We start from the raw sequence: 21,557 nt of genomic DNA on the forward strand, positions 1-21,557 counted from the left end.
AAACCATTTGCTCTTCTGCAGGGTGCTGGCTTGGTAGGTTTTAAAATGCGTTACACGAGGTTATTTATTGCATAAAATAGGGCAATAAATAAAGGCAGGAAACTGAAACAAAGGTTATATTTGACAAAACCTACTTACCAAGTCAAAAAAGGTGCCAGAAGTAGAACATATTACCTGGATCCCAGTCCAGTTCCTTTTCCAGCGAGCCTTTGTGGTTCACAAATCAAAGAAAGTAATTTATGGCTAGTTAGTGAATTGCAGGCTTGGTGCTTCATCCAAGCTCCAAGTTGCACAATCCCTGGCTATGGCAAAGCTCCAGGGCATCTCCTTCCCTACATACTTGATCTAGATGGCGTTTCCCAGCATGAGACACATCACTGCTTAGTAGTCCACAAGCAAGAATTTAGGAAGCCACTGTCCATTGTGCTTGCTTTAGCCTGTAGAGCTTCAGTAGCAGTCGGTGTTTGTACTCGTCTGTTAACGCTTATTCAGAATACAAGCATGTTTCAGCAGTAGTATGATTCAACCCAGGATTATGTCTGTAAAAGGCCCTTGGGTGAAGGTCAGTGCCACAAAGAAACCACCTATTTTCTCATTGGTAATTCATAATAGTTCTGCCTGGAATAGCCCAGCGAAGATAGCTTAGGACAGTTCAGTGTGTGCTGAGTATAATTCTGTCCTTTTCAAAGTGTAGGTACTTAAACATGTTAGGGCATATTAATCTAGACTCTCACAGAGACAGTCCAGGAATAATCAGTGGGCCAGTTAATTGCCGTGCAAGTGGCTGAAGCCTATGAATGTTCTTACAGGGCCCACTCACATTCTCAGAGTGAAAGTGGTGTACACATATACTGTAGTCACTGTGCACATGCCTAGTAAAGCCAGTGCTTTCTAGGAATGCCAGGCTTACTGCATGCATGCCAGCAGTGCCGTTGCATTGTGGTTGTGGAGAAAGCCCAGTGATTTTATAAATGTGTCAGGCACGTGGGCTGTATACAGACCCGGTAAATGATGGCCTCTGGAAAGTTCTGCTTTTACTGCTTATTTGCCATAGGTCCTTCCCTGCAGCAGGGAAACGTCATGGCTGGCAGCCCTGTACCACCACATAGTAGATGGCCTTCCAATGTAAAGTTTGTCTTCTGTTCATCTACAGAAATAGGGATGGTTGCATTTCAGTCTTGCTAGTTCAGGTAATACCTGTGCAAGGGAAGAGAAGAATCTAAGACACTTACCTTAGGCTTTAGATCACAGTATTTAGGGCTATAAAAATGTAGAACTTCTTTCACATTTCACATACCTTCCAGAGTTGATCAAATACTAGCTTGCCTGCAGTCATCTACTGTTCAAGATACAAAGTGTTTGTGTAATAGGGAGCTGGTATACAGTATAGAGTGCAAATCACTGCATCTGCGTTATTTTGGTCCAGATTGTTGTCACAGCATCTGTGTTTTACTGAAGACAGCTAATACACCTTCTAGTGGAGGGTATATGGTCAAAAGGGAGGATGAATGGTCATGGAGCACCAGTAAGCTGAGTTTTAAATAAATCCAAATGGTACTGTGTGGAGATGTAGTTTGAATGCCTGAAGAATGAATGCCTGAACAAGAAATAGCTTGTCTGCCCAGAGACTATTCCTGATCCTGACTTATGTTTTTAAAAAATCATAAAGATGCAAAGCAACAATGTTGGTAACATTTCATTAACTGTGATTTGAAATGGATAGCTCACGTAGAAAAATGTTGTGTGGAATTTTTTTTTTTTTTTAAATCTCAGTAAAATCTAGCATGCAGCTGAGATTTATAGAAAAAAAACCAACAACGAGAAAAACAGCCTTGAAGTTGGTTCTAATTGGTACTTACTTACTGGTTAAGTACCAATAGCCTTTAAAAGTAATGCAGGAAAATGTCATTGATATTTGTTGCTTTTGATTGTTTAGAAATAAGTAAACAGTTTTCTGTAATGAAAATTAAGAACAGTAACATAGTGACGTTGGTGAGGAACTATTCTGAGGACTGGTAAATCACATACAACAGGTGTAACCACATTGGACTCAAATGTGTTCTCATTCAGGTAAATGTACGTTTCACCTCTGTGTTGAGAAGGGATGGGATCATGACCTGCACACCTAGTTTTTTGATGTAATGAAATACCTTGCAAAGAATTGTTTCTCAAATAGAAGTTAAAAAGCATTAGAACAGGTTAATAATAAACTTGTAACAACAGAGCTGCACTAGAGTAAATGTAGGGAATTAGCGGAAAATGAAGTGTTTTGCTGCTTTCATTTGATACTTTAGTTTAAAAATGTAGTGGCTACTAGAAAACTATAGAGTGAACTTTTAAAATAAATTTGTCTTCATTTGTTAGTATGCTGTAACATAGATAAAGTCACTGTTCAGGACAGTTAACATGTTTAATCATATTAACTACTGAGTCCAGCAGGATTTACTGAAATAAAAGCAAACTAGTAAATTAGTTTGATAAAGCTTGACATTTGCATATAACTGAAGCTACCCTTGCAAAAAACACTGTGGAGCAGCTGATGTGGGATAACTGGTCACACCATGGTAACTGTGTCTCCCATGTTAAAATCTATTTTAAGTACTTGGGTTACGAAGTGATGGGCAGAGAATTTTTGAAAGCAGCTAATGCTCTTTATTCCTTATTTTTCAAGAATGCCTCTAAAATGATCAAAATACACATTGCAGTATACTCTCTTTATGTCTACTCTCAGTTTTTTACTCTCATGCATACTAATAAGGCCATAGTCCTGTTGGGACTACTTGAAGAGTAAGGATGGCAGAATAAAATCCTTAATAAGGATCACAGAAAAAAAGGGGTTTATGATTAACCTTTCCTGAGGTCATTATCACTTTCTTTAATTTTCCAAGGTGTTCTGTAACTCGGTTTTTTTGAAGTGTGACTATGTCTTTTCTTTACTACTCATATCAGTGGAATCAGTATAGGAGGTGATAACAATACAAAGTTGTGGGGCGTTTTTTGGGGTTTTTTGTTTGTTTGTTTGTTTGTTTTTTGTTGTTTGTTTGTTCCTGAAAATGGCCTGAACATACCTTGGGTCTGCTTAGCTGCAACAAGTTTTACAATTTATTGGAATTTTGGTAATGGAACTTCAGTATTTTGACCCTAAGCTGCATAGTGTAAAAATCCATATTTTTATGCAAATACAGTGTGAGTTTTCTCTTGTTTTCTCTTGCAAACTTAGATTGGAGAAATAACTTTGCACTCAATACTTAGAAATTTACCTTTTCAAGATTTCAAATTTTGGAAGTTTCTTATTAAAGTGTAGGAAACTCACTCTTATTTTCTGACTTACCAAGTTATTTTGTTGGAAAAAAAAGTACTTGGCAGGTTGAAGTAAAGCTGTATAATGCCAGACCAAAGTGCTAGTCTCTGAAAACTTGGGCAGAAGCCTTTAAAATATGTTTTTTCTTCTTCTTTAGAAAGCACATGAAACTGTGAAGTACAGAAAGCTGTGAGGATGGCACAAGAAAACTTGATCAGATTTTCAAGCTGATCTCAGATGACAATCAAAAAGGATTGATATTTATCTGAACATTCATTTTAAATTTTATATCAGGGAATAACACAGAGCATCTGGGATTCACTCACTTGTTGTCTTCTTTTAATACGTTGCTACAGTTTTATTGTTTGTCTGGCACAGTGAGAAAGTAGTCTTAACTGCATAGTTTGGTCAGCTAAGTTGCTTTACCAGAGTTGACAAACCTACTGTTGTTTACTAGATAACATTTTCCTGAACAGCTGCAAATTGAAGCCCATTCCCCAAACACTTCGGTTGTCTTTTATGGGACTGTTCCCATGTGTCAGGGATTAGAGGACCAACCTCGGTCCTCTGGCTGTACATGTCAGAATGCTTTTGTAGATAATGTGAAAAGAGAAAAACAACTGCAGCTTCTTCACAGCAAACATTTTTGAGGAGGTAACTGCTAATTAGCATGAGGTGTTGATTATACTGGATGTGCATGCATGATTCAGCAGCTTCTGTGTACTTGCCTAGAAGGGTGCAGTGGTTAATTTTTTACTAAGGCTCAAAGGCTTCCAATGATGTTCGGGTCTGTAGGACAATAGTGTTGGAACAGCTGGGCTTTTTCTTCCAGACAACTGGGGTCAGCAAAACATCCCCAAAACTGGCAGATGACCAGAGGATGAAGGAGGATACTTCAGAACTACCCGGCCATCTCATCATCTTCTGCTTCCCATGCCTCTTAAAAACAAAAATGTTGTGAAGCATGGAATAGGGCTGGCCACTGCTGCTGCTGAGAGTGGCATCCTAATCCTTTTTCAATCACTCTCACTCACCAGTGTGATGGCAGCCAAATGGTTCCGCTTTGCTTATGCTTGAAGGCTTGGGAGAGAGCTTAAGATGCTCTGGAAATAAATTCTGCGCCATGAGCTTTGTACGGAACTGTCTTGCCTGCTTCTGGTCTGTGAGTGGAAGAGGGGCTTCTTCCTCATATTCCCTTGCCAAGGTCCAAGCTGTGCCTGAGCCACAGGGAGCTGGCTGGCAGCTCACACTGTGATGTCCCAGGCAGAGGTGGTTTCTTCCACAGGCAGGTCTCCTTTCCTGGCTTGCACTGTGCAGAGACCTGCAGGGAGAGGTTGGACAGCTGCTGGTGGGTTCATGAGAAGAAATCCTGTCAGAAGGGTGTGCGCAGTCACTGGTGGCGACTCCTGTGCTTGGGTGGTGATTTTGCAAATTCTGCAGAATGATACTGAAGGCCGTGTGGAGGGGTCTGTTGGTCAGAAATTGTGACATTAGTGGAGGAAACAGTGTTTGTCTCAATACCTTTCCTTGCTTTGAAAAAATGTTAGCATTTTTAACATTTGTACTCTAGAAAATGAACTTTTATTGTACAGATTGAAGCCTTTAGGGCAATGGTGGTGTTATGCTGGTTTTTCATACATCTAAAAGGTCTAGGCTTTTTTTTAATCATTGTAAGCTATTACCTGTAATTCCTTTCTTTCCTCCCTCCATCCTTCCTCCTCCCTGCCTCCCTCCCCCCCCCCCCACCCCGTTCAAGCCTGAGAATGAAGAGAACATTTTTAGTAACTTCTGTTGCATTTCCCAGAGTTTTTCATGATACATTTTCAGACAGTCCAATCCTATATAAAAGGGAGACTAGAGTATATTAAAAAAAAAAGTCTTTTAATTTTTAACTTGAAAATTGATGGAATTTCAGATCAGATGTTTCCTTCATATGTTCACGCACAGGGGCCTCCTTACAGTTGCAGGCCTGGTGTAACTCTAAATAGGCTAGTTTTTTTCTTTGTTACTGTGTTTTTACTGCAAGGATATAAAAAGAGCAATGCAAAAGTAGAAGTAGATGCGGAGGTGCCAAATACAATCACCTTTCAGCATCATGCCATTGTGGTTGCTGGAAGTAAATCCTTGTTTAGCTTTGGATGGTTGGCTGGGGTTTGTGCTGACAGCTGGATGTGTGTTCTGTTGTTCATTTGTTGTTTTTTTTTAGCTGAACTGAAATTATAATACAAAAAATCTGTAAAGAATCTTGACTTGTGTGTATAACATTTTAATAGCCTAAAACATAAACCAAAAATTTGGACTGGAACACTTTTCATTTGACTGTTGTGCAAAGGAATGACGTGTAAAATAAATGTTTATTTCCTGGAAGTAAAAGTTTCCTCTAGAAAGAAAAAAAAAAGGCTAACAGAAACTAGAAGTCCTTCCCCCCCACCTCCTTGCCCCTGCGTGAGCTGCACTTGCATTATGGTTCTTTGCTCTGACAGTTAAATTTGTATATATTTTGGTGTACAAGATCAGAATAGGAACAGATTCTCAGCATAAGCATGTTCTTGAGTATCTTGCTGCATAGCATTAAAATGGCTAGAAATATATTCAGTGTAATCTCTGTGAAACTAAACGCAAGTATAACTAGTGAAAAGCTGAATTATGTGAATGCCCGTAAAACAAAAACCCATCACCATGGAAAACTTAATTACCCAGGGACTTAAGTGAATTTAGAACTTTTTCTCAGATGCAGAGGTGAACCGGGACTTACAATGCGAATAATTTACTTAGATGCCAGTGGAAAACATGTGGACTTTCATTAAACGGGAAGCCACATGATGTCGTTTCAGGAGAGGTCAGAGCTATGAAGAGACTCTAGGAGAGAAAGGAGGTGCCTTTTTCTAAGGTACATGGCCACATCTTGGTAGTACATGTTACTGGCTAGAGCTGATGCTATTTGAGTAAAACAGTAGCTGTAACTCAAAACGCATTTAGTTCATGCGTTTCTTAAGATTTCTTCTAATACTGTAAAAGTATCCAGCAAATGGATACTTTTTCTGAGAGGCAGCAAGGCACGTTGCTTATCCACAATTTCCATTGTGTTGTTTTTGATATTATCTTACTTTTTTATTACGTTTATAAATAGAAAGCAGTTACTTATTAATCTAGCCATTCTTCGTTGATATTTTGTGTGTGTGTGTAAAGTAAATAAAAATGCAAAAAAAATCTAAAATCTTTCAGAGTAGGCAATAATGTCGTATATACAAGGTTACATAATCAGGTCTAAGTAAAAATGTACCTTCAGTCTATAACAAGGTAATTATAAAGGGGACCAGCAGTTTCTCTTGAAGAGACCGCAGGAGTCCTGGAGCCGTCAGTTTTGACTTGTCTGAGATGCGGCTGGAAACTGTTTTCCTCTGAGCTGCTTCAGCAGCTCAGCTGAGCAGGTCATTGGCATTGGAGCTGGACTCAAGCTGGTCAGCCTAAAAGGGGCACGGGCGGTGCGTGCCATCCGTGCAACAGCGTGGTGCTCCACTGTGCTGCCTCCTGACTTCTTCTCTGCTGGAGAAGCAGAACATTAAAATGTTACTCTCTTCAGCCATAGGAAAGCAATGCTTTAAGTGACATGGCACGCTATTACACTGTGCTGTTAGAAATGCAAATGCAAAATGATGTGACTGGATGCTTTGACTGGTAAAATCTGCCTACTTGTCCCTGTTACCTTCTCATACTGTGTTCTTAGTGACCCAGTAGTAGCTTTCATCCTTCACTTTCCCTAAACTTAAAGTTTTTCAATTTTTCAGTTATTTTCACGAGCAAATGCTGCGTCTGAGAAGCACGTTGCGTTTCTGTAATCGTGTACTTAGCATGAAAATACCTCTGTGGTGTAGTGTATAAGGCTAAGCAAGGATGTCCTCTCAGAACTTAGCTATTCAATTTACTTTCTATTTTTTTCTTAATAAAAACCAGGGATTTTTTTTTTTGTGGAGAATCTAATTATAATTTTTTTAATTATAAAATTGTTCTTTGTAATATTACCCTTGACCTGATTTCTTAAGCTCGGAGAGTGCCAGTGGTATATTTGTGTCTGTAGAGTCTTCATCACTGTGTGTGTGCGTGTGCATGCACATGAAAGTATGCACATAGGTATATTTACATTAAAATAATCAAGGAACAAGAATAAAACATGAATTTGTTCAATCTTTCTTTTATTAATATTATTCAAATCTTGTTAGATTTGAAATGGTTGAAATTGGACATGGCTGTCTTTCCTGAGATATGATAATATAGCAGTTGTGTCACTCCTGTCCAGCTAACGAGCTGGCCAGCCCTGGTCCCCTCTCCTTGCAGGGGAAAAAGGTGTGCAGAGGGGCTGCTTAATTAGCACATGGCTCCCTGCAGTGGCTGAGAAGACATAAATTGCAAGAGGATGCCAAAAAATAAATAGCTAGTGATCTCTCCAGGGGAAGTAGCAGTTAAAAAGCACTCTCAAGTTAAGGACGATCTGCCATAAGCTGCAGGAAATTTGCCACGATATCTGGAACCGTGCTTCCCTCTGGGTGGATTTACAATGTGCCCGGCCTTGGAGCCAGCCTGGCGTTGGCGGTGTGTCTGTGCACACGCGTGCACGCGCACGCCCATTCCCGTGCGTGTGTGCTGAGGAGCACATAAAGCTGCGAGTGGTGAGTGACACTGTAAATGTAGGAACAAGGGGAACACAAATCCAGCACTTGAACTCTCAGATTACTTGAGGGATGAACATAAAAATGGAGTAGTGTGTTTTTATTGTATTGCTGCCACACCAGAGCTCCTTGTCATGGGCTGTCGGCTCTGCGCGTGGCCTGGGGGAGAAGGGATGCGGAAGGAACACTGCTTGTTGTAAGGGACAGGTCCTTCGGTGACAGCCTGTCTCGGTGTTGCTTAACATCCTGTGAGAAGCTTTCATGTTGAAGGCGGCTGTCAGGAGGAACAGCCCTGGGCCGCGCGCAGCCCGGCATGGCGGTGGGGCGAAGGCCGGGCCGGAGGAGCCCTGCTCCTGTAGGGCGAGGGGAAGGCACTTCCCGGGCCTTCCCATGGCTGCTGATTTGGAAGTGGCATCTGCATTGGCCTTGCCCTCCCACCCCCCAACTCACCCCCTTTTTGGTCCTCCCCCAGTGACCATTATGTCTGCTGAAGCTCCCTGCCCTCTTCTGTTCTCTGGTAGGATGTTTCTTCTTTGCTCCTTATAAAATGCCTACCCCCCCCCTGCTCCCCATCAAGTTTAATGCTGTGATCATCTGTAATGACACTGAGGCCAGCCCCAGGTGGAGTAGCCGGGGTGGTGGTGCGTGTGAGTGAGATGGGTGCTCGTTCAAGGAGTGGGTATGAGTGGGCCTGAAACTGGGTGGGTGTGGGTCTGGGGCACCGCAACCTCTTCAGTCTCCCTGGGGAAGGAGAAGGAACGTGGAGGCATCCCCTTCACACTAGCGTGAGGGCAAAGGGTTAAAGATGAGACAAAAATATTTACCGTAAGACTTCATGTTTAGCTTACACCATTAAGACAGTATTGCATTTATGGTGCTCTCAAGACGTGTTTTCTTTGGAAACCAGGGAAGATACACAACGTGCAATACACGTTGTAAGGTATATTATTTTAAAAATCATGCGTTACCCCAGCAGATTCCTCGTTGCAGTCAGTGCAGGGCTCTCCTTGCAAGACCCTGCGTTTTGTTTGTGCTTCTTTGTTTGTAGCTGGACTGAAGCAAAAATTACTTCATTGTTTTAGTGCTAGGGGTATATTTGAGGCTTGAAAGCATCCTTCTGTCTTGGGTCTAGTGCCAGCTGAGTAAATGGACCAGGGAAACTGTCCGACAGGTATCTGCATACCGACATTTGACATATAGTTCCTTTATGTTTCTAAGGTAAGTTTAATGGTAGTGATACTAGTAAGTTGACTCTTGCCTAATTATGTGTGCAGAAACAGCTGTCGTGTTACCTTATTAGCACAGAGGTCGTAGAGCGCTCTGAATCATGAACAACAAAAAAGCATAAGCAGAAGAGGCTGAGGGGACAGCTTGAGTGTCTTCCTCAGGAGTATATAACCTAACACAGCAAGACCTTGAAGGGCTTCATGGAAAAAATAGTCTTAACTCTTCATCTGTTAGTAGAAGAACTGCACGATCTGCTTTTCTTTTTTACTTTTTAATCATCTAAATCCACATGAAAATGTTCATTCTTTGGCATGAATGAAGGATGTATAAGAAGGTTGAAAACCAAAGGGATTTTTTGGTCATTCATTTGTCCACCGTACTCCCGCCCCCCCCCCCCCCCCCCCCCCCCCCCCCCGAAGGAGTGTTCCATGATACCTAGGCTAAAGCCCAGAATTTGAGTGAAGTATCTTTTCTGGAAGCAGTGGCCAAACATTTTTGAGGAAAAAATGTACCAAAATGCTAGGGAACACTTGCTGTTCTTAGTCTTTAATGTAAGATAGTGATATTTAGTAATACCAGAAATGCTGCTTGATATAAATATTGCATCATAACAGAAGTGCTGCTATTCCTATGACTTTTGTTTTCAATAAAGGTGCATTTATACTGGTTTTGGTATAGGAAAACAGTTAATTTTGAAGGACTTTTACATTTTAAGAAACAAAATGCTCTACTGTATCCTTTCAGCTTCTGGATGGAGCCCTTTTGTATGAGTGGTAGGTCAAAAGTTTATGTGAGGCTTTCAAAATAGAGCTCACAAACATAAAATAGGCTAAATATTATTTTTAAAAAAACTCTTGGAAAGTATGTTTTCATGCTTTTGCACTTAGTTGTTGTTAACATATTGTTAAAAATTAACAAATTACACAACATACTGGTTTTTATCGGCACTTCTGATGGACACAAATGCACCTGAGGTATACTCTCCAGGTATTACAGTACTTCTTTAAAACATAAATTAGAGAATAGATTACAAAAATTCTAACTACACGTCATGAAAGCAGAACATGCAAATATAAGGCTTTGTGTGCATGGTAAATACAGCTATTGTTTTGTAGATATGTTCTTGCACATGATAATAATGTTTGATAATAGAAAATGTCAGGAGATCCAGAATCTTCTTTTCCAGTTATAATGATGGCAGTTTAATTCGGGTAGAAGAATGTTAGCCCATAGAGGGGTGCGGGGAAAACCAGCAAACACCTCTGTTGCTGTATTTTAGACAAGAAGATCACTTTTTCTAAAGATGTGGGTATTTTTTAAAGTAGTAAAGGTATCTTATTCCCTCCCATTGTAAAAATAAAGGAAAAATATTAACAATTTTGAATGCTAACAGTCCTTGCTTTTGATTAATCAAAGAAGAGCGATTTATACTGTCCCTGAAATGGTGTCTCTCAGAGTTGCTAGGAATAGGAATTATGTCTGTCTGTTCATAATCCCTCTGAGTAACAGAAAATGAAAGAGACTTGAAAGGAATTTAAACAATGAACTTCCTCATATGAAGTACTCAAAGCCTTCTGAAACATAAACTTGAAGAGCAGATGCTATTATTTCATTTTACAAATGTATGTAACAATAGAAAATGCAACACTATTAAAATATGTAATTATAGATTTTTGTAATACATTGATAATATCTAAATTATTTACCATCAAACCATCTTGATCCTTTTGATAACATTGTTTTGTAATAAGTCTTAAGTCAATCACATGGTGATTTTATTTTCTCCGACCCCCCTTAAGAAAATCTTATTTGAGATATCGAGTATTAACCAACTTGTTAACTTTTTTTTAAACATGGTTGCATTTTTTCCCCAACTTTATTTTAAAACCTTTTATTAGGTAGTCTTACTTAATGGCAAGGGTACTTCTTTTTCTCCTACATTTTATATAACTATCTTCCTTAAAAGTTTAGAGCTAACTCAAGTCTTATCCTGTGATGCAGGAAACTTAAAGTCTCATACTGAAATTCAGCTCCTGGAGACCTGCAGGTCATGTAGGGTTATATGGTCTGTCGCAGCCCCTAGTATTTTCAGTCCAACTTATGCGCACAGGTGAAGGATCATAGGTGGACTATAAAAGAAAGTTATGAGGTTTAACCCCAGTCCCAGTCTTTATCCAAGTAGTAGTTAAGTTAGTTTTCACAGGAAATCAGGTGGTGGTCAGCATATTACTACCACTTTCTATTAATAAATACCTTACAAAAGCCATACATGTTGGCTTAGAGGTAGTTGCATATGATACTGATCTCCTCAAAGAAGATACCTATTAAAATAGTAAGAGGAAAATAAAAGGTTGGGTGAAGAGGTTTACCTACCTGGATTTTTATATCAGGCTTGTCAGTTGGGTGAAAACCAAGGGCCTTTGGGAACAGTGATCAACTCTGGCATGTTTGTGCCTTGGAGTCTACTTAAGCGAGTCTGCTTTCCAATGCTGTATTCTGCCCTCAGATGTGGGTATAAAAACCCATTTGCAATTAATTACGCATAAGTTTCTAAAGACAGATTTGGCCTTTCCTCTGTGCAAGGAAGGTAAGTATTTGCATTGTACCGTATTTCACCAACGGTGGTGTTTGCTTCTGGTTTTGTTCATTCTTTTTCCATGGAAGAACAGCATGCAACGGACTGATTTTCAACAGTTTGCTGTCAGGTGGAGTTGTGAGTAGCAAAAAGAAAGTATTTTTGTGAGTGAAACTTATTTGTGGCACTTTTTCTGCATGGATGAGCTCTTTAGGCAGAATTTGTTGAAGTTGCTCCAAACCATATAAAATGGAAAGGTAAGCACAGACTGTGAAGAGTTGTTTCTCTTCAGGGAGTCGCTAGTTTTTCAGAGGGATCCTTTCAAGAGGAGGGATGAGGAGGTGACACAGGGTGGGGTCCTGTCCTCCTCTGAACCCATTTACAGAGCTCTGTGAAATCTTGGAGTTACTCTTCCTCTGTGAAGGCAGCCAGTTTATCTCTAATGTCACTTTATTGCCTCTGAATTATACCCAAACCATAAGAAGATAGTTCTAGAATTGTGAAAATTATCTGATTATATCTTGAAAAGATAAGGAGGCCCTTCTGCTTTGTTGGGTGTTGGGGGTTTTTTTGCAGGGTGGTGGTGGGTGTTTTGTTTCTTTGTTCTTTTGGTGGGGTTTGGGGCTTGGTTTGGGTTTTTTTTCCAGAATTGAAGGTGGAGAGGGGAAGATGCTGACTTCCAGTAATAGATTGTGCCTGGCTGCATTGTAGTACAGTGTGGTTTTGATTATCTGGCACAAAGCTATATTTGATTAACTGGATTTCTTGTAAAGGAGTTTGAGAGGTTCTGTTTCAGTAAAAAGCTTGAATTAATATTCATTTAGGAAGCTGAAGAACATCAGCTGAATTTTAATTTTTAATTCTATCTTCCCAGTTGTCAGCGATTCAGTGTCTTACTTAGGCTTTGTTGTAGTAGTCACTTGGACTGTTTTAATTGTGTCACTGGTACAATAAGGATGAGTATTAGTTTTATTTCTTTGAGTTTAGTGGCTGCACTAGAGTGACAAGCAAAGTTTATTCTGCTTAAACAGAACCAGATTAAATTTGTAAGAGGATTTCTCTGCTTTAGAAAGTATTCAGACTAACTGTCTACATAATGGGAGGTTTTCTTTCCCTTCTTTAAGGAAGTGAGAGAATTCCGCTCCCATGCTCTGCTGTGGAGAAGTTCATTAGTAGAATATGATATTTATGCATATAGTAATCAATGAGAGGAAAAAAAATAAATCATTCTTAAAGATGATTGATACATTTTTTATAGTCTAGGTAAGGAAAAGATGCAACAGCTTTAGTAATATTTTGTAATGGATAACATTTGCTTAGTTTTTCATAAACATTTCAGACATTCAAGACTATTCTTGAAACAATTCACTCTAGATTGATGTAGATGTTTCACGTTACCTATTCGATGTAATTCTCCACTTCCTGAAAATATTCATAAAATTCTACCTGTCCTTTCTTTGGAAGGAATCTTTACTTACCTTGCCAGGCTCTTTTTTGTTGTTGCATGAGTCATTCATGAAATGATATTTTGTTTTCTTTCATAGAATATTGGTAGTCATCTTAACTAAATGTTACTTAACAAATTACTAAAATGATACAGAGGAGGTAATTTAGTGAACGGCAAAATGATTATATGCTTCCTTCTTTGAAAGCAAGTGGAATATGCAGATGTGGATTATGAACAAAATAATTAAGATGATTATGTAGTGATTTTAAATTAAAGAGATTGTGTCAGTGGAGCAAACACTTGGCAATGGAACAGTATGTACACCTATTCCGGGTTTTTTAATGGCTCTTAATTTAAGTCTGTGCTTTGTTAAATCTTAAAGGCCATCACTTGAGTTCTTTCCTAACTTAGCTTTTTGTAGTTATTCCATTCATTTTTTAATGTAAATACAAAACTGTGTGCTATTGGTATAGGAACAGACGTCAGGAGACCTTAGCTCCCTTTCTGGCTTGTTTTGTTGCCTTGCTTGAAACTTCAGATGCCTTCCTATTCCATAGTCTTTTCCGTTAGTCTAACTGAAATGCCATCTAAAATGTTTCCTAACATTAAGTGACTGTTGTGGGGTGTAATCTATTAATGTTAATTAAGGAGTTTGATAATCACAGAAGGAAGATACTACAGTATTACTGTTCATTATATGGACAATATAAATATGCCTACTATATTAATTATCAGGGCTTATAATATTTCCTCATAGAAATTCTATTTGTGTCTCTGGATGAGTTGTCATTTGAATTCTTTGGTGTAACACCTCAGTTTTTATGACGAAGATGAAAATGGTCAATTCCAAACCCTAATTTGTAATTGTATAAAATGGTTAGAGCTATAGGTTGGCACTTAAGTATCTTTCAAGAAGTATGATGCAGAGATACAATTTGTCATGGAGATAATATTTTTTAAGCAATGGAGAAAAAGTTGCATAGAGTACTAGGAGTCCTCAGTTAGAAAGGCGTGCTAAGTGATAGCTGTACCAGCTTGAAGCTGATGGACAACTGTCTGGTTGTGGCCACTGTTGACAGAGGTGATGGTCAAGGCTGCAGAGGTAAGGATCCATTTGTAAGGTGTCAGGATGAGCAACTTGTCTGCATAGGTGCTTGACTGTGTCAGGTGGACAGAGCTGTTTGTTTAGGAGCCTGCTTGTTTCACTAGCCTCACCAGCTTCTTTTGTTGGAGAAGAGTTACTCTAGTTCTGCTGCAGGACTCGCATGGAGGTGTTACAGGGTGAGCTGGGGAGCTTCGCCTCCACCTCAGGGAGTTCTGCTGCAAACTGTACCCAGCCTGACGTCCTTCCTGACGGTGGCCTTCAATGGTGAGTCTGAAAGCTGCTGTTCCAAGTGGTAGGACAGATTGGCTCCTTTGCTTCAGCTCCCGGGATGATCTCATGTATTCTGTAATACGTTTCAGATATTTTGGCACCTACAAAGCCAGGCCAGTCCAGGGCCTGAATTCTGCGCAGTTTTTATGTTTTCATATAGGGCCATACTCAGTTTCAGCAGAAATGTGATGCTGCTGCATTCTACCACTGGAACAGCAACAAAAGAAACCATATTTTTTGTTTTCTCTATAGCTGAATTAGTAGTAGCAGAGAGGACATAAAACTGTCTTCAAAGTGAAATATAACTTTATAGTTGAAATCGAATATTTTTCTTCTCACATGTCACATCTCTATTACTGTTTTAGCTCTTACTCCTCATAGGAGTTTCTCTAATACTTAACACTTGATGAAGTTGATCTCTGCACTTTTCTTTAAATCTGTGAGGCAGTGTATGACAGACTGCTTTTTCTGAGTAAATGTTTGATGAAACAGTGGAGGTATAGTAACACTACAAGTAGAAAAATGGTCAGCAGAAAGACGTGTCAGGCTGTGCCTAGTCTGCACAGGATGTTGACTCCACTCTGACCCATGGATCTTCACTTTCTAGGTACTTCAGGGCTTCTTTCTGCCACCAAGTCCCAAGCTAAAAGCCAGTCTCCTGCAAACGTACACACTATTGATTTAACAGTTCTTAGTAAATGTATGTGCATAGTGACTAACAGGGTAGTGGATTTTCATGGGGTTTTTTCCTTACGTATTGAGAATGTCTTTTTCTATCTAATTTAAATATGAAATTTCAAACAATAAAATGTAGCTTTTTTTTCCTTGCCTTTTCATAGGTCAAACTTAGGAATAAACACAGAGAGTCAGGAGTAGTTTAGCAGCATTTCTTTTCTTAACAGATGCCAGTGTTGGATTTTGCTTAGAGAATGGCATCTTTGATGGTTTAGTTTAAAAACAGCGTTGTATTTGATCACTGAAGATACTATACTTCAGATTTATTTAAGTTACAATGCAGAGAAATGCAAAAATTAGTACAAGTATGCGTTGCACACCCATGTGAAAGAGAATTTTGTCAGCCTAGGCTTCTGGTCTTGTATTATTTTTTCATTTAGTCTCCTGTGTCTTCCTTGTCAGCCACCACATGAGTTTTGAAGCCACTCTGCAGTAGCTGCATTGTCACCTATTTAAAACTAACCATGGTTTAAGTTTTAAGATGCTAAGTTTGTGCTTACAAGTTTTGATAATCCTCTATGCCACGCTTGAATGGGAATTCATCACTATTTAAGACATTTCTTTACTGCTTTTAGAAGATAGTTAATTCTTTTCATTCATCAGTTGGGTTGTTTTTTTAATCTGGGAAGAAATTTTTAAAAGTCAAATGACCAACCACACTGTGTGCTTTAATCAGGAAGTTCTTTTTTTTCAGTCACACCATCGACTTTTCTACAAAGTACCACCCAAGGGTTACATTAGGATCATGGCTTTTTTTGGAAAGTCACTGTTTTTAAAAGATGAGGAGGGTGGTGGTGGTGGTGTTTTTGTTGTTGTTGTTATGATTACTACTACTACTACTACTACTACTATTGAGATTCACATATGTTGTGTGGCCTTCAACCGTCATCTGACAGACGAGAAGATATTACTCGTCTGGCTTCAGAGAACTGATCCAAGTCTTGACTAATATAAATGTGCAATGGCAGCCAGCAGAAAATTGATCTCAGTGTAGTTTTATCCCCCCTTGGTCCATTCTGCTGATCTGCTCCATTGCCATTTCACCTTTGCTCTCTCCTTGTATCAGCTAGAGGTATTCCTGCGATGATGGTGGTAGAAGCAGTGGTTAGCAGAAGCCGTGAGGCATTCAGATCCTCTCAGGACTTGTAGATTTCCCCCCCACACACACACTTTCAAGTTTTCTTCTTCTCACCAGGTGATACAGGCCCACTCAAGAGTCCTGTTCAGCCTGTTATCCAGTCTTGGTTTTGTTTATTATGGTGATAGGTAAGATTTTAGACACGTATTGCCAAGTTCTATTTCTTAATATGCTCTGTAATGGATGAGGCTGTAGAAAGCTCAGTTGGTGTTCTATCAGTCAATGTCTTGATCTTCTTACGATGCCAGTCATGTGATTTTAAAAGCCAAAAAATACATAAAAATAATCAAATCTAGGTTTGACTCAGTGCTGGAACAGTGATAGTTTAAAATCCCACTCCCCACCAAGAATAATGCTGTAATGATTGCAGCTTTGCTCAGCTAACCCTAGTAATCCATTATGCCAATTTTTTTCCTGTTTCTCTGATAGTAAATAATGTTGCTTGTTTTCTTCCCAATTATTTTAGTTTGGGGAGAAGTATCTGAACAAATCTCCAGTGACATGCTTGTAAATGGTGTTCTATCACTATTAAGCAGTTTTCACGTAAACAGGACTTTTTTTTTTACAGAAAGATTTGATGCCACTTTAAAACTTTCTTTGTATGCTTTTCTTGTCAGCAACAATATAAAAATATTTACTTTCTGCCCTTGATCATAACAGTTGAAGAGAAACTATCAATGTGAATTTTTTATGAGTTCCTATATATTGTTCATTGAAAATGAACATTTTCACTTTTTAGTAATTTTTGGGCAACCCTATAAATTTTATTATTATCTGTCATTCATATTCTTTTATCCTATTTTCATTCATTCTGTGCTGGAAATTTTCCATGATTTCCTTTTCACCAGGATACTTTTCACACTTTGCCCCTGTGCATTTGACACTCCATGCGGTTAAGGAGGACTAGAAATGTTCTCGTCATTGCCGCTGGCTTAACCAGAAAACTGGTCTGTGGGCAGGCACAAGAAAGTAGTTTTAAGCACTGATCTAGGGAGGGACGGACTTGAGGAAATTTTGAGATGGCCTTCAAAGAGAGAGATACCATTTTTATATATGTATATGTAGTTATATGTATTTTATATGTATATACAGTATGTATTTTTCATATACATATGTATATGAAAGAATACATAAAAATACATAGTGTGTGTGTGTGTCTGTCTTAGTCTTTCGATCTCCAAGTATATTTTGTTACTGGTCTTTGGCTGACAAGTCAGTACAGTGACACCCAGTTAACCACAAACCTAAATAAGATGCAGACTAGAGGTTTAGATTCTTCTTTGGATTTTGTTTTCCTACATATTGTGGCTTTTGTAGACTCAGTTTAAAGGTGTAAATAATCTGAAATACTGTATTCTCTAACATGGTGCAGATTGCTTTACCATGTTTTCCTGTGTGTGTGATTATCACGTGGTATCAATTACCACTTATGCTTCCAATAAAGAACTAAAAGAATTAAAAGCTTCAGGTTTTAAATTTGCATTTGCCTGTTTTGAAGGAATCTGGATTCCCATGTACGGAAGCATTAGGACCAAAACCGGAAGTCACTTTGTATTCCGCTGATTCAGAGGTGTTTGGTGAAAATGATTTTCTTATGCATTAGTTAAAGCAGAATCTTTAGTAAAATGGTTAATCGTGTCAAGAAGGCATCTCATATACCATTCTGTGCTTTATGGGTTCACATTGAACAGATTTTTGTACTAAATGTGTGACATATCTTGCAGAAAAACTGGACAGTATTACAAAATTACTAAAGAATGTGTGGCACTTTATTTCAATTTAAAGGACATGACTGTTTCACAGGTTTCGGGAAAAGAGAAAAACTGTGGTTGTCTCTAAGGGTAGCCTAAAGTATTTTTTACTGTGTAACAGTTCTGTGTTGTCTAGGTTTGTAATTTTGTACAGTCTTAAGGAAAGTAATGTTTTTTCCCCACTGGTAAATTGCAGAAGTGTAAAGATCTCACCTCTGATTCTGATGAACTGGAAGACAGGCAGGTATCGTTGACCCAGGATGGCCCATACTACTTTCTGCAAAGACCTGTGCCTGGTTAGCATGAGTTCATCGGGTTGTGTGGGGCAAGTTCTGCCTGGTTGGCTAGGCAGTCCCCTGCAGAGACGGCCTGCACATGTAGTGCCGTGCTCCTGACCACAGTGCAGGTGGAGGATCCTTGTGAAGGCTGAGGGTGGAAGCAGACTTGGTGTCACTTTTCAGCTTCAGAGCACATTCTTCTTTGCAATAATAACCACTTGCTCCCCAGAGAAAGTAAAATTGGTCTGTATGTAACGTCATGTTTGGTTTTCTGGGAATGTGCGTGTAAGGAAGACTTGTGTTAGAAGTCTGTTTTATGCATGCAGAAATGGGACTGCAGGCTTCAAGATTATGCTCATGGTAAAGGCAAAAGTTTTTAGAGGCTTCCAACTTAGATTTTTGCAGTGTGTGCTATCTCGGAAATCATTGAGGGTTGCTCCTTTAGCCTTGCACTGCACTGCTGTGAAACACACTTCTCTAAGAAGACACCTAAAACATTATGTAAGGGGCATAACGCTTGTCCTGGGACACAAGTACTATGGTATGAGGCATGAAAGCTTTATAGAAGTGATAAAATAAAACCCAGGCTGAACAGCACAGTGCTGAGCAATGCACCCTGGTGCATGTGTTTTGTTTCCTGCAGGGCTGAGTAGCTGGGTGAGCACAGGGTTTATGTGGCTGCGCAACTGCTTGCTCTAAATTTCAACTCCTCCTCTTAAGCAAACACAGGAATAATATAGATAAGCTCTTCTAGTCACAGAGGATGAGCTCACTGAATTGGAGCAAAGGAAAAATGTTGTGTGATGAACCCTGTGTGAAATTTCCGACAAGCAGATCTTAACTTTAAATTGACAAATAGTCAGAAATGTTCATTAACAAACTACTTTTAGTACAAAGTACAAAGACATGAAGAAATTTAAAGGAAGGAAGGAATGACTACCCATTAATGAATATGAGCCAGATTTTAATTAACACTGATATCACATGTTTCTGAGGTTAAAGTTTGCAGGGCTGTAATTGGTACACTATTTGCTTTTTAAAAAAAAACAACCCGCCCCCCCCCCCCCCCCCCCCCCAACTCCGAACCCAAAACCACAACACAAATGACAAACGTATTTATTGGTTGTACACTGCCTACCATAATGCCCTGAAAGTTGCCCAGAGAAGATAAATTTTTTTCTTACTTCCTAAATTTTTGTGATAAAATGTCTCATAGTGATTACCTGAAGTTAGATGTTTTGGACAATTACATATTCAAGAATGGACGATTTTTAGATATGCATATACTATATGTATATTTCAGAGTTTTGTTTTACTCATTAGTTTAGTTGTTAAATCCAAATGCAAGCTTTAATTCGGTGGTACTTAAGTTGCTGCTGATGCGGCTGTTTGACACTGAACTGGTTCTTGTAGTTACCTTGCAAGCACCACTTGACACTGTTCAGCCCTGCACTAAACAAGCTGTCAGCACTGTGCAAAAAAAATCATATTTGTGTCCGGTGGCTAAAGCGTATCCTTCTTATTTTTCTTGCAGGCACAGGAGAGAGTGGCAAAAGCACATTTATCAAGCAGATGAGAATCATTCATGGATCAGGTTACTCTGATGAAGACAAAAGGGGCTTTACAAAACTGGTGTACCAGAATATATTTACAGCAATGCAGGCCATGATCAGAGCCATGGATACCCTCAAAATCCCATACAAGTATGAACATAACAAGGTGAGATTTTTGTTTGTTTCTGTAGCTGAAACTGCTTCTCTTTTTATTTTAGGAAATAGACTGAAAGTCTCAAAAAAATCAGACGTTACAAATTATACTCAAAGCTCAGAAGAAAAGGGTAGTTTCCAGTCCTGTCTTTAGTTCTCTGCCTTTTTTGCTACTTTGACAACACAAAGGTGCTGCTTTTAACAAGAGACCTGCTCTCAACAAGATGCCTGGGGATTTGTCACAGGGCAGAGGTTTGATGGCAGGCTGCTGTTTGACTGTGACTTTAGTTACCCCTTGTCTTTTCCTCCCAGGCCATACTCTGGCTAGAGCAGTTTAGCTATTCTTTTGATCTATAGCAGAACCTTACTGCTTGAGGTTTGCCATTAACATTACAAGTAGAAAAATTCAAATTATTAGAAAAATAGGTGGGCATAGCTGTTTGTGTGGGAAAGTACTGTGAAATAAAATTTTTGATGCAAGACCTTAAAAACAGTCAGATTCTTTTGAGATTGATGTTGTTAGTGGAATTTAAAAGGACAAGATACATTTGAAATGTTTGGAAGATCATCTCTGACTAGCCTGACTTCTTTCCAGTTTTTTGTTTTTTTTTTTTTATATATACATTTTAAAAGAAAGATAAGTAAAATAATTTAAGCATTCCATGAAGGAGAGTGAAATGCTTAATATTTACTTGAATACATGGTAAGGCACAGGATTACACGGCTATATCTCCCACTGCTTGTCACAGGCATGGTACAACTTTGTTTGATAACAGTTCCCGAGAACTTGTTCTGATTTTTACTCCTGAGCCCTTATCAGCAGCTTCGTCAGGCAGAGAGTTTAAGATCTCTCACAAGTGAAGGGCTCACCCTTCTTTCAGTCTTGTGAAAGAGTATTTAATGATAATTTAGTAATCCTGGATGAAAATAATAATTTAGTAATCCTGGATGAAAATAATACTTTCTCTGCTTAATTACTCAGAAGTTCTTTTATTCTAATGTATTTTTCAATACCAGAAACTATCAAAGAGCAAGGACATTTACGATAAAGAAGTAGGCTTCCATTAACTGGGGAAGACAGAATGAAATAAACTTGTGTTAAGATGAAAATCTTTTGTGTCTACATATATGAAATTTAATTACTAGAGTTGATCTGCTGTATGTATTTTAAGGCATCTAATTTAGAAGGAGGAAAGATAAATCTTATTACCCGGTTAAAGAAGCTTTGTTTCTGCCATTTGCATCTGCCAAACTCATTGCAGATGGTCATCACTTTGTTGGTGATGTAATGTTGCAATAACCATATGCAGTGGGAAGTCAGGAGGATCATGTCTGTCAAAATCCATATTGTTAACCT

The 21,557-nt window shown here is 38.9% G+C and overlaps 1 protein-coding gene across 3 annotated transcripts in view; it reads left to right on the top strand.

Moving 5' to 3' along the window:
* Positions 1-21,557, top strand: part of LOC115337123 (guanine nucleotide-binding protein G(q) subunit alpha) — a 141,826-nt gene that overhangs the window by 25,569 nt on the left and 94,700 nt on the right. For all 3 annotated transcript variants that reach the window (XR_005931606.1, XM_041120972.1, XM_030005167.2), the window contains exon 2: positions 20,029-20,213. Coding sequence is in view for 2 of the 3 variants with exons in the window: in XM_041120972.1 (XP_040976906.1) it covers positions 20,029-20,213 (185 nt within the window). In the remaining variant the exon portion in view is untranslated. The remainder of the gene's footprint in view (positions 1-20,028; positions 20,214-21,557) is intronic.

This window comes from Aquila chrysaetos, chromosome Z (assembly GCF_900496995.4).
Source record: "Aquila chrysaetos chrysaetos chromosome Z, bAquChr1.4, whole genome shotgun sequence".
Lineage (NCBI taxonomy): Eukaryota > Metazoa > Chordata > Aves > Accipitriformes > Accipitridae > Aquila > Aquila chrysaetos.